General features: G+C 32.8%; 1 protein-coding gene across 4 annotated transcripts in view; it reads left to right on the forward strand.

The window, feature by feature from the left end:
- The window catches only part of st6galnac3 (ST6 (alpha-N-acetyl-neuraminyl-2,3-beta-galactosyl-1,3)-N-acetylgalactosaminide alpha-2,6-sialyltransferase 3), a 139,906-nt gene extending 136,448 nt beyond the window's left edge, over positions 1–3,458 (forward strand). For 3 of the 4 annotated variants that reach the window (XM_058797925.1, XM_058797934.1, XM_058797891.1), the window contains exon 5: positions 368–3,458. In XM_058797925.1, coding sequence (XP_058653908.1) covers positions 368–557 — 190 coding nt within the window. In that variant the 3' untranslated portion in view covers positions 558–3,458. The remainder of the gene's footprint in view (positions 1–367) is intronic. The other variant, XM_058797900.1, reaches the window with a different exon arrangement.
- Positions 3,459–13,161: the final 9,703 nt, after the last annotated feature.

A 13,161-nucleotide genomic window follows, 5' to 3' on the forward strand; every position in this document is an offset into this window, starting at 1 on the left:
GGAAAAAATGCCTTCTGAGCTTCCATTTCTCCACAGGAATGCTCCTTACGGACTCAGAGCACTCAATCTTTGAATAAAAAGTAGCAATGGGTTAAAGCTCCAACAACATCAAAACTGCTACAGGCTTCCCAGTCTTTATTGTGCACAATTCATCAGTGCATTACAGAGGGAAAAAAAAAATCCTTGTTTTTCTGTTTTCCAGTGTTTATTTTTATTTTTTCATTTGGTTTCACTCAGAAATATGTGATGCGGAAATGAAATAAATTGCAAATGCCTTTTAAAATATACTGAAAATGGCATTGATGAGCAAGTATGATTTATTGTGATGGAATAACAAAGTAACATTTATTTAATTTTTAAATTTTAGATCAGAAGGCTACAGGAAGGTGCCGTACCACTACTATGAAGCAGGAAGTCGTGACGAATGTGCCGAATACCTCTTGCACGAGAGCGCCCCTTATGGTGGCCACCGGTTCATTACAGAGAAGGCTGTTTTTGCAAAGTGGGCTAAGACGCACCCCATCAAGTTTTTCAGCCCAGAGTGGCAGCTGTCATGACCAAAACTTCCATTCGTTCAGAATATCCCTTGATACTACAGCTCTGTTGGCTCGTCCCTCCTGCATTGTAAAGTAATACTCACAAAACATTAGCCAAACAAATCATTCCAAATGTGATTTCAAATGGCAGTTGTCTGAGTGAAGTAAGTATCCCATCGTGACCATGAGGAGAGGTTTCTAATGAAACTCGTGTTGATCCTGGTAGTGATCAAATAGTGGATTTTGCATGTTCTCATTTTATTCTCATCTGGATAATCAAGTAGTGTATGTTTTCCAGAGGCACACCTTTTGCAGAAGAGATCTACAAAGAACATCACATCCTTGTTTTAGCTTTCATTACTTTAAATGGGCTCACTTTAGGGCTGGCCGATATACCAAATTATTTATAAAGTTATACTGTATTTCCATACTTTTCAGCTTTTTGATTGTATTTTCTATACATTTTTATTTATATATTTGCTCTTAAATGGGGCTAGAATTTTTGCATTTAAAGACACAAAGAAAGTGGAAGTTTAGAGAGTTTTTTACAAGTTCAACTACCCTATTTTTAGACTGCTTTTTTCACTTATAAATGATTTCAACTAAACATCCATTGTTGCTCCTTAGATTTAAAAGGATTAATGCAAAGAAGTAAAGTACAGGAATTTTACCCTACATAAACCCAAGGAATAATGATACTTAGGCCCAGTTTCATAGACAGGGCTTAGCCTAAGCCCGAATTAGGCCATAGTTCAATTTTTATAAACATGCCATAGAAAAAAAACATTACTGGTGTGCATCTTTAGATAAAACAAAAGCATGTTTTAAGATCAGTCAGTGCAAGTTTCTTTGGTTGAAACAGCTCAGATTTACATTTTAGTCTAGGACTAGGCTTAAGCCTTGTCTGTGAAACCGGGGATAAACATTATAATAATTTATCTGAAGCATTATTTTTACAAACAGTATATTGTGTTTGTAAATAGCCATTATAGCCAATTTAATTCAAATGATTAATGCAAATTCAATTAATCTAAACCGATATACCTAGTTTTTTTACCTAGCAAAACTGTACAAAAGAACTACATTCTGTGCAAACAATAGCTGAATCAGAATTTTGAATGAACTAATTAACAAAAATTAATTGAATTTACAAACTCTAATGAAGTTTAGACTTTAGTAATGCTACTAAATCAGATTAAACATTCTCATACTTGAGTTTGACACAGACTTTAGGAAACTTAATAGCCAAATGAAAAATCACATTAACTTATTGCTGCTTATTTTTATATTTCCTGCAACATAATTGTGAAAATTTGATATATCTTCCAGCTCTGGTTTCATATATTATTATTTTATGGTTATTTTTATTATAATATTATGGTTATTCTTGTCTCATAGACAAGCATTGGACTGAAACAGATCTTAGGAAAACAGTCACTGTCAAACTTTTTACTTTCATAAAAAACCTACAAAAATCATTAGCCCAAAATCGTAAACATTTTTCACAACACCGCTGACATCCCTTTGGAAATGTAACATTGAAAGCATCCTTTGAGCAGGTTAATGGGTCATTCAGGAACTTATTTTTCCCCATTTTTTATTTATTCCCTGAACAAAAGAATACATAGGCATTTGTTGATCTGAGATTGTAGAACACAAAGCGATATTCTGTTGTTACGTGCCATGACAATAACACAGCATTGCTTACGATATCTAGGTCTGCTGTTGACAAAAGACTTGAGGAACGATTCAGAATGAGTGAATTCAGATGTCAAGACTGTGCCTGTATGAAGTGTAGCATATGTTGACTGTGCAAAGCAACCAATCCTTCATTTTTTATGCCTTATTTGCTTATTTAAAAATGACACTCCTGTCCACCACCTGTCAGTATCCTGAATTCCCATGAGATGAAGCTACGCCATCTCTGTTGTCAGATCAGCAGGTTAATTTGATCAGCTACTGTAGCTAAGTGTCGTAGCATCATATAAACCAGCAGACAATGCAGCACCCTTGGGACTCCCCTACTGCTTCGAGACATCCAGTTTTTTCCCCCATCAAACTAAGCATGCACTCTTTTTGCATGTATATCAAGAACATTCATAATCGCCGATACTGTACGTAACAAGTTTTCGTATCAGCTTGCATTTCAGACATCATCTGGCAGCTCAGCCCGAACAGCCTTTCTCTTCTAATGCACCACTGTGCATGTTTGACCAGCACTGCGACAAAGTTTGAGCACCGTCACAGTTTTTTCCCTGGAGAAAAAGATGGATGCACTGGCTGTGTGGAGAGAGAATTATATACAGCATGATAATATGAGACTGATACACAGCACGGGAAGCAGGCGCCAGTGCTGGAGCACTTTGATGAGATACTGCTCACTCCTCTGGCCAACCTGTTCATTAAAACAATTGATGTCAGCTCAGTTTCTCTGAGTGCTGACCCAGAATCGTCATTTTCTGGCTTCTGTATTGATTTTGTTCACCATGTGACATAAACCAGAGCTGGTCAAGAAATGGCACTTTCACTTTTCAATGTATTTTTGACTTTAGCTTCTGTTGTTCATGCTTCAGTCATACTTGATGTTCTCATGATATGTACGATTCATGACCAAAAGTATGTGGACAATGCAAAAATCATTTTGTATTTTTGTCTTGTTTTCCATTAAAAAAATAAAAATAACTAAATACATTTACTGGAGAAACTAAATAGTGTTAGGTAATTGTTCACATTTTTCTATGCCCTTTTTTTCTTGTGTTAAGCATAAACCTCACTAAATATGGTTATATTTATACTTGAAGCAAGATAAAAAATTATTTGCTGAAGGTATAAGAAAAATTATTTTTTACAACAAAAACAACAATAATAAAATAATGATTATGAATATGATTATTACAAATTTACACCACTGTCCGAATGTTTGGGGTCAATTATATATATATATATATATATATATATATATATATATATATATATATATATATATTTTTTTTTTTTTTTTTTTAAGAAACTTTTATTCACCAAAGATTTATTCAGTATAAGATTTAAAACACTTCTGTTCAGAACAAAAGTTATCATGGTTTCCACAAAAATATTAAGCAGCACAACTGTTTTCAACGTTGATAATAGGAAATGTTTATTAAGCAGCATATTAGAATGATTTCTGAAGCATCATATGACACTAAAGACCAAAGCCATCAAATAAATAAATAATATTTTAAATTATAGTAAAATAGTAAAATATTATGTTAAATGGTAATAATATTTCACAATATTATTGTTTACTGTATTTCTAATCAAACAAATGCAACATGTGTAAGCATAAGAAAGCATTAAACCCTTACCGTCCCCAAACTTTTGAACTATATCTTGAGGATGTACATATATTTTTAATTGAAAACAAGACAACAATACTGATTGGGAAAATTAGTCTGCAGTACACTTGAACATCACATCCATATGCGCTTGTTTTAAAGCCATTGGCATTAATCTGGAGTTGGTTCTTCCTTAGCCGCTATAACAGCTTCTACTCTGGGCAGTCTTTACAGCAGATGTTGGAATATAGATGCAGGGAATTGCTTCTATTCAGACACAGGAGCATCTGTGCGGTCAGGTGCCGATATTGGGTGATGAGGTCTGGCTCACTCAGCTTTCCAAATTAATTCCAGCGGTGTTCAGTGGGATTCGTGTCACACTTTGTGAAAGCCACTCAAGTTTTTCCATCAACCTTTCTTTCTACACAGAGACTAGAACAGAAAAAGGATCCATTCTTCTAAAAATGTTTATTTTAGGAGATTGCATGGTTTTTTATTAACTTCATAGTAACAAGTGCAGCTGAAATAGCAACACTTGCTAACTGGAAGTGGGTGTCCACATGCTTATGGCCATGTTTTGTATATCAGAAGTACAGAGGAGAGTTCTCTTATCTCAGTCTCATGATCTGCTTGATGCAGTCGATGCCTTTCCACAGATCTGCAGCAGCATGTGAATGTTGACTTGTCACCCAGATGCCCGACTGAGTCAAAATTCAGTGCATTTTGCATTTTTTTGTTTTGTTTGTGAAATACACAATACTTGCTTTTGCATTGAGCTTGTCCTATTAGTTTGTGTCTTTATCAAATGTCGTACAGTAAGTGCTTTTCTTGAGCCTTTTAAAAGGGTGCAAGCTTAAGGTGTACACTTTATCACTTTTTCTTTGCAGCATAAAGTGTCCTTTTTTTAGTTGATTTTATCTTTCAGTGTAGTTATTGTATTTTTGCTGCATTTCTTTTTCTTTTCTTGTTTTGCTTATGTCCTCACACATTTAAGGTTTTGGCCATTAACTGCAATCAGAAGTGTCTGTTTTTTTGTTTTTTGTTTTTTGTTTTTTCCTCCAGGTGATGATTTGCTGAGTGTTTCCCTCCATTGTTAGTGCAATCTACTAAGAGTCAAATATACAGTGCTTTCCAAAAGTAACAATCCCACTAACAAGGACACAATTGCCTTACAATTGGCCTCTAACTGTGACTCATTGAAATGACTTCCAGATTTTCTGGGGGGGAAAAAATAATAATAAAAAAAATAAATAAAACAAGGGATCATCATTCAGATTGTTATTCTGATGGACAATATAGTAAAAAATTAGAAAAATTAGTAAAAATAGTAAAGTGCATTACAATTAAGCGAGAACAAATGCATAGATGAGGAGATCTATACATATTACAATAGTACAAGCTATTACTTCAGCATTTCACATTGAAATAAATAATAACAAAATATTGTGACTATTTAAACAGAAGGACACAAAGAAGTAAAGTCACTGTGGAGCTGTTTTTCAAAAGCAAGGACTTAGCATCTTGTTAAAAAGAAGGAAGGATGGATAATATATTTTAGCTTGAAAATGATCCCATGCACAAGGCCAGTTTAACAATGGAGTGGCCTAACAGGTGAATTTCCTACAATGGCACCGTTAAAGCCGTGATCTCAGTCCAATTGTGAATCTCTGGCGCAATTTGAAAATCGTCAGTGCGCAAGAGTCACTGACTAACCTGAAATGTCAATCTGCCTGGGGAAAATAGACAAAATTACACCCTAATACAGCTGTGAAAAGCTGGTACATACCACAAAAGACATTTATAGAGCCAGCTTTGCAGCTGTCATTGCTTCAATGCTAGCTTTATAATATACTCAAATGCATTGACTGAATACACCATTTTTATTAAAAATGTAAACCACATTTTCTTTAAAATTGGATTTGTACCTCAGTATGATGAGAGAACTATTTAAGGGTCTGAAAACCTTTGCAAAGCACTGTATCATCCTGTGTTGTGATCTTGAGCATGTTATGAAGCTTGCCTTCACAATGTTGATCTGTAAAATGTTAACGATTTTGTGGTGTGTAGAAAATATGTCTGTTCCTCATTGCAAAACTGATGGATTCAAACCGTTTAGGCATAGTCCTCTTACATATAATTACATTATATTTATTAAGTTTATTTACAGGTCAGTCTGCTGTATTTTAATCTGTAATTATCAGCAGTGCACAATCAAATAGAGAGCAGATAGTTTGACTTTTTGATTCACCTTCATTGATAAAACAGTTTTTACTAGGAATTTACTAGGTGTACAGTAATTACTTTGTCTTGTCATTTCCTGTTTCTTCTCTTCATGCTGTCATAGAATGTGTGAATATCATCATAACATTAGAGATTGATTCAGATTTTTTTTTTTTTTTTTTTTGATTGATTGATTGGAAAAGAGATGCATAAAGATTGTTAAAAAATTATCTTTATGTGTTCCACTGAAAAATAAGTAATTAAAAAAATAAAAAAATAGCAAAGGGCTTTGGAATAACATGGTAAAATAATTACAGATTTTTAATTTTAGGGTGAGCAATTCCTTAAAAAAAATCGTACACTACTGGTCCAACATTTGGAATAATTAAGATTTTTAAGTTTTTTTTTTTTTCTAAGGTGCTTTTGCTGACCAAGGCTCAGTTTTTTTTTTTTTTTTTTTTATTAATAATGCAGTAAAACGATAATATTGTGAATTATTATTATTATTATTTAAAAGAACTGTTTTCTATTTATTTTATTTGTTCAAATATTAATATACATATATACATACTTCAGTCTTCGGTGTCACATGATCCTTCAGAAATCATGATTTGGTGCTCAATTATTGTAAATTTGTATTGGTGGTCAATTATTAATAATGGTTCTCATTACATTATTATATGTTGAAAGCAGCGTTTGCTCATTAATATTTTTGTGGAAACCATTATGCATTCTTCTTTGATGAATAGAAAGTTCAGATGAACAGCATTTATGTGGAAAAATAAATCTTTTGTAACAATTCAATGTCTTTGTTGAATAAAAATAATAATTTATATGACAAAAAATGTATGGTAGTGTATGGTAGGTTGAAGAGTAGTGTTTCATGATTACCACAAAAATATTAAGCAACAAAAACAGTTTTTAACATTGATAATAATAATAATAAATGTTTCTTGAGCACCAAATCAGCATATTAGAATGATTTCTGAAAGATCATGTGACTGGAGTAATGATGCTGAAATTTCATCTTGGCCATCACATTTTAAAATATAGTAAACTAGAAAACAGTTATTTCAAATTGTAATAATAGTTCACAATATTACTGTTTTTACTGCATTCAAACAAAGGCAGCTTTGGTGAGCACATAAGAATTCTGTAAAAAATATATATATATTTATATATATATATATATATATATATATATATATATATATATATATATATATATATATATATATCATTCCAAACTTTTGACCGATTATGTTAGTATAAAGCAAACTGTAAATATTATTGTCTCTGATTAACTAAGAATTCTGACAGTCCAGGTTGGAAAATGACATTACAGTCCAGATTATTAGTTGGTGACATGTATTCGTGATGCCTTTGTTTTATTGGTTGGTTCGCTGCTCTGTTGTTTCCAGATGTGGTTCCATTTGAGAAGTGGAAGTGATTATGAACAATGGTTACACTCTTCATTAAAATCTAAATGAACCTTGGGACAGTGAGGGGAAATGAGCTTTAATACCCCATCAGCTCCAGCTAACTCATTTCAACATATCTTTGTTCTTTTCCATTTTGTTATATCTTCTGTAATTCAAAAAGTCCTGTAAGATCCCTAAGGCTAAATGGCAGTGGGCAGCATTCTTGATATTCTGTAGTGCATCTCAAACTTTCAAAAGTTCAGACAACTCGTCACTTCATTTTTTTTATTATTATTTTTTTTTATCGAATGCATAGATTTTCCTGCAAAATAATTTCTCCCGGAATATGCTGATGCCCTTCATTGAACAGATGGCATTGCCATATGTACTGTGCTCACACCTAAGCCTCTGCTCACAGCTCGCAACCACGACTTCACTGCTGTTCTGTGGAATTACAATAGCTGTATGAAAAACACCCATGGAGTATCTGTCTACATCAGCAGTTCTGCTTCACATTGTATATGTAGTGAAAAAAGAAAAAAATCTTTTGTATGGTTTAAAATTATGTTGTTGATAACCCTGCTGAGAAAAAAAGCAAGAAAAAGCTGGTCTGCTTTGCTGGTTTTAGAGGGGCATTTGTACGGTCAGACTGGGAGACCAAATGGCTGGCCAGCTGCACAGCAGCTTGACCAAACTGGAAGACCAACTTAAACCAGGTAAGACCAGCAAACCGTCTTAGGTTTGTTTTAAAGTAATAGTTCACCCAAAATTGAAAATTTGCTGAAAATATACTCTCCCTCAGGATGAGCAGATGAGTTTGTTTCTTCAACAGAACAGATTTGGAGAAATGTAGCATTACATCACTTGCTCACAAATGGGTCCTCTGTAGCGAATGGGTGCCGTCATAATGAGAGTCCAAACAGCTGATTAAAACATCACAATAATCCTCCAGTAATCCACACAAATCTAGTCCATCAATTAACATCTTGTGAAGTGGACAGCTGTGTGTTTGTAATAAATTTAACTTCAAACCATCTTCAGTGAAAACGTCATCTCGTCTGAATCAGGAAAGCAAAAACAGTTCTAACCAAACATGTTGGTGGATTTTGATGTGAGAGAACAACGGGATGAGCTTTTTCACTGGAGGACGCTTTATTTTGGATTATTATGGATTTGTTTCTTACAAAAATGCAGGAAGAAGTATATAGATGGACTGGAGTCATTTTGTGGATTATTGTGATGTTTTTATCAGCTATTTGGACTATCATTCTGATGGCACCCATTCACTGCAGAGGACCTATTGATGAACATGAAATGTAATGCTACATTTCTCCAAATCTCTTTTGATAAAGAATCAAATTCATCTTCATCTTGGATGGCCTGAGGGTGAGTATATTTTCAGCAAATATTCATTTTGGTGTGAACTATTCCTTTAAACCCACTTTTCAGCAGCATATATTATTATGATAATTATTTATATTATTGAAAATTATATATTATTTCGCCTACCAATCACAGTGGGGAAATCAGTGGTCCATCACACCCTTGTTATGGAGTTTACATTTTTGCTGTCGTGGAAGCTGATTGTTCTGTGCTGTTTAATATTATCACTTTGTCTTTAACGCCTGTAACTATGTATGCTGCTTTTTTCCTTTCATCTCCTCCTTATTGTCTGCAGTGTTTGGTTTTTTAAGGAAAAAAAAAACGTATACATTAACAAAATGTTCGCTTTTCAAGCAATGTGATTGTGTCACACTCATTTTTGTACTTGCTGTCTGGCTGTTTGTAATAAATGACAAAATTTAATATGTGACTTTTGTGCTTGGTAGTCGCATGAATCACATAACATAATGCAATCTGAAAATCTTGACATTTTTTGTCTGGGTCTATAAATTTATTTTAAAAATCAATTCAATAAAAATAATTATAATTAAAATTCATTTGGATGTTTGTGGGAGCCTAAAGTTAAAGTGTCAGGGTAATGCATCTGCCCTGATGTTATAATGAAGAAAAAAAGCCTCATTAAAAGAATAAGCTACTTCACTGCTAATTGATATCTGAAAAACATTCGCCTGCCACATTAAGTGCATCAAATTTACTTATATCGCTTTTCACAATGTTTATAATATATCGTCGTGCCTTATAGTCATATTTAGCAGATAAGAGCTGGGCAGCAATAATGCATTTTGCAACAGTACAAGCAATCAAGCAGTTATGCTGTGTAGTATATAATACTCTTTTTTTTTCGACAATATAAATAATCACACAGTTGGGATTTGCTATATAGTACATATTTCTCTATGTACACATGTATATTATACAATACAGCTGCTGAAATTTGCTATATAGTACATATTTCTTTTTGTGTACTGTATATACCCACATAAACAATGTACTATATATCCAACATTTAATATATCAATCACTAGGCGATAAAATAGTCAAAACAATTCCTATGATATAACAATACAGCTGCTGAGATTTGCTATATAGTTTGTACTGCAGAAGAAAAAAAAAGACATTTTGACCTTTCTGTGACAACCCTAGTGAAAAATAAATATACTTAATTGTATTTAAAATATATTTATTTTAGGATATGTATACTAAAAATAGATTGACATGTCTATACTAACTGAAAATACATTCTAAATGTAGTTATTTCATGCTTTCATCCAGCACAAACTTAGTGCACTACAAATTCATTTGTAAAACACTACTTTTTACAAATGCATTTGTGGAAGGATGAAATATATATACCGTATATTCATCTTTAAGAAAGTACACTGGCTAGGTTTTTAATTCCATCTACAACATGTTTGAAACTTGTTCAAATTGATTTTCACACATACGTTGTATGTTGTCATATCATTTAAGTAAACAAGGCCGCTGTATGAGTTCTCACCTAAGACTATGGCACAAGAGACAATATCACATTCTATGTATTGATATTTGTTTGTTCCTTAAAAGTGTCTTAAGTATTTTAATAATGTTATTTTTAACATCGGCCTAAATATAGGCTACAGTATGTTCAGTGAAGGGGGCTTGATAAGTCAGTCTCTCCTCACCTTATACCTTCATGAGCTCTGAAATTCACCAACAATGCATTTTGCTGTAAACATCTGAACTCGGTAGAGTGCACACTATTGGGAATATGTGTTTTTTCAGAAGAAACCTTTAGAGTCTAGAATCTCATTGCAGCTAGTCTCACCATGTATTTCAAATATGAGAATAATGCAATTATTTTAAGATAAGACTTTCTTTTTGGGCAAACCAAAGAAAATGTGAGGTATGAATTGAAACATCCAGTATGTTTCTGCTAACAGGTGCTGTAAGGGCAAAGCTTTCAAATACAACTTTTGCCTATAGCACAAATGTTACAATGGGGGATTTGCATATAAGACAATTTAATTTGTTAAATATTGAAGTAATACTTCAGTAATTTATTTTAGTTGAATCCTCTGTTGACCTGTTATGATAAATGTACAATACAATACACTGTATTTAAGTTCTACTTGACTATAAAAATAGTATAGATAAAAAGAATTGTTTTGAGTTGCAAATAATCATAATAATTCATAACGATGCAGTACTTTGTATAGTTATGAACTTTACCTTTTCAATAATTTAACCACACTTCAAATAGTGCTTTTCACAATTTTGCATGGTTGCAAAGCAGTTTTACATACATATGTGACCCATGGACCAAAAAAAAAAAAAAAAACCAGTCATAAGTAGCACGGGTATATTTGCAAGAGCCAAAAATATATTGAATGGGTCAAAATGATCGGTTTTTCTTTTATGCCAAAAATCATTAGGATATTAAGTAAATATCATGTTCCATGAAGATATTTTGTAAATTTCCAACCGTGAATATATATACTTAATTTTGATTAACCATATGCATGGCTAGGGACTTCATTTGGACAACTTTAAAGGCGATTTTCTCAATATTTAGATTTTTTTGCACCCTCAGATTCCAGATTTTCAAATAGTTGTATCTTGGCCAAATAGCCTATTGTCCTATCATAACAAACACCAATTGAAAGCCTATTTATTAAGCTTTCAGGTGATTTAAAAAAAATAAAAAAAATAAAGACCCTTATGACTGGTTTTGTGGCCCATGGTCACATATAGAAAGTAGTTACAAAAGTAAAGATACTGTATGTAAACAATATAGTCATGGATTTGAAATGAAGAAAGAAATTCACAAACTTGATCAGAAGGTTTATTATTTTAGTATATTCCCAATACACTCCAATGCACCTGGACCAACACACTTTTTTCCATTAATGGTTCTTTAATGTCCTGTACGAACAACGGCAACATTGCACTTGGAAATGTGGACTGCAGCCCTATATTATGTATTATTAAACGAATTATTAAATTATCCTGACCTGCCCTCAAAACTACACAAAAAGATAAAATGTCAAATAAATTCAGAGACGTTAACTACATAAAAAATAACAAAATGTATGAAAATAATTCAAATTAATTTATACGTCACATATGAATCCGCAGCGTACTGTCAAACTGCCAAAACATTTCATCACATTTTAATTACATTAATATTTGTGCAGTGTATTGAGAGTCAAAGCGTGCAGAGATGTTAAGGATGGGTTTATTCCTTCCACATGCACTGAAACATAAGCAGTACATTCACATTCTTCCACCAACTAATGGAACTGTCTGTTTTTAGTGTAGACTGAGTACAGTAGAGACACTTTCTGCTTTTTTCATCCCTACACAAAAACTAGATGCTGAAATGAAGTAATTTTTCACATGATATTTCTTTTGCTTGTGTACTAAAATATCATAAATTGATAATAGCCATAAGTAGTTTATATTTTCCACAATTAGCTCATAAACATGAGGTGCATTTTTGTCTCAAAATACAAGATATATGGCAAACAGTACAAATGTAAACATAACAGTAAAAATAACAATATACATACCAGTATATTCTATAACCCTACCCCTAAACCTACGCATCACTCGAAACTTTCTGTATTTTTACATTTTCAATCATTCTGTATGATTTATAAACTTGTTTCATCATGGGGACCTAAAAATATCCCCATAAGGTTAGAATTTACTGGTATTACTATACTTGTGGGGACATTTGGTCCCCATAATGTAAGGTAATAGCAGTACACAAACACACACAGCCACTGTATGCATTTTATTTTCTATGATTGAACTGTTACTGTATACAGTACATAGCAACCTTATAAAGGGTGTCTCAACTGTACCCACTTTACCACTTTCTTAAAATGCTATGTAATCCTTTTAACATTCATGTTAGAAAATATGTCCATTAATAATAGACATATTATTTGCATAGCATATGTGTAAATGTGACTTTTATCCTATTATCATAACACTGTACAACTAAACAGCATGTGAAGCAATTGGAGACCAATCCGGGTACAGTTGATACAATGTGTCTCAACCATACCCCACTGACATGCTTGCACATTTCTTTAGATTATGAAAAGACCTTGCATGGCACAATATCATGAAATATGTCTATTTTTAGAGATCAGAGTAATGTTTGCAAAGTTATATATTAAATTTAACAATCATAAAAGAATAATAAGATATTTATTGTGGAAGGGACATGGTGAAATGAAAATCTCACCTTGGAAAAAAAAAAAAACTTTTGCCGATATC

The sequence above is a fragment of the Onychostoma macrolepis genome, chromosome 02 (assembly GCF_012432095.1).
Source record: "Onychostoma macrolepis isolate SWU-2019 chromosome 02, ASM1243209v1, whole genome shotgun sequence".
NCBI classification, from domain to species: Eukaryota; Metazoa; Chordata; class Actinopteri; order Cypriniformes; family Cyprinidae; genus Onychostoma; species Onychostoma macrolepis.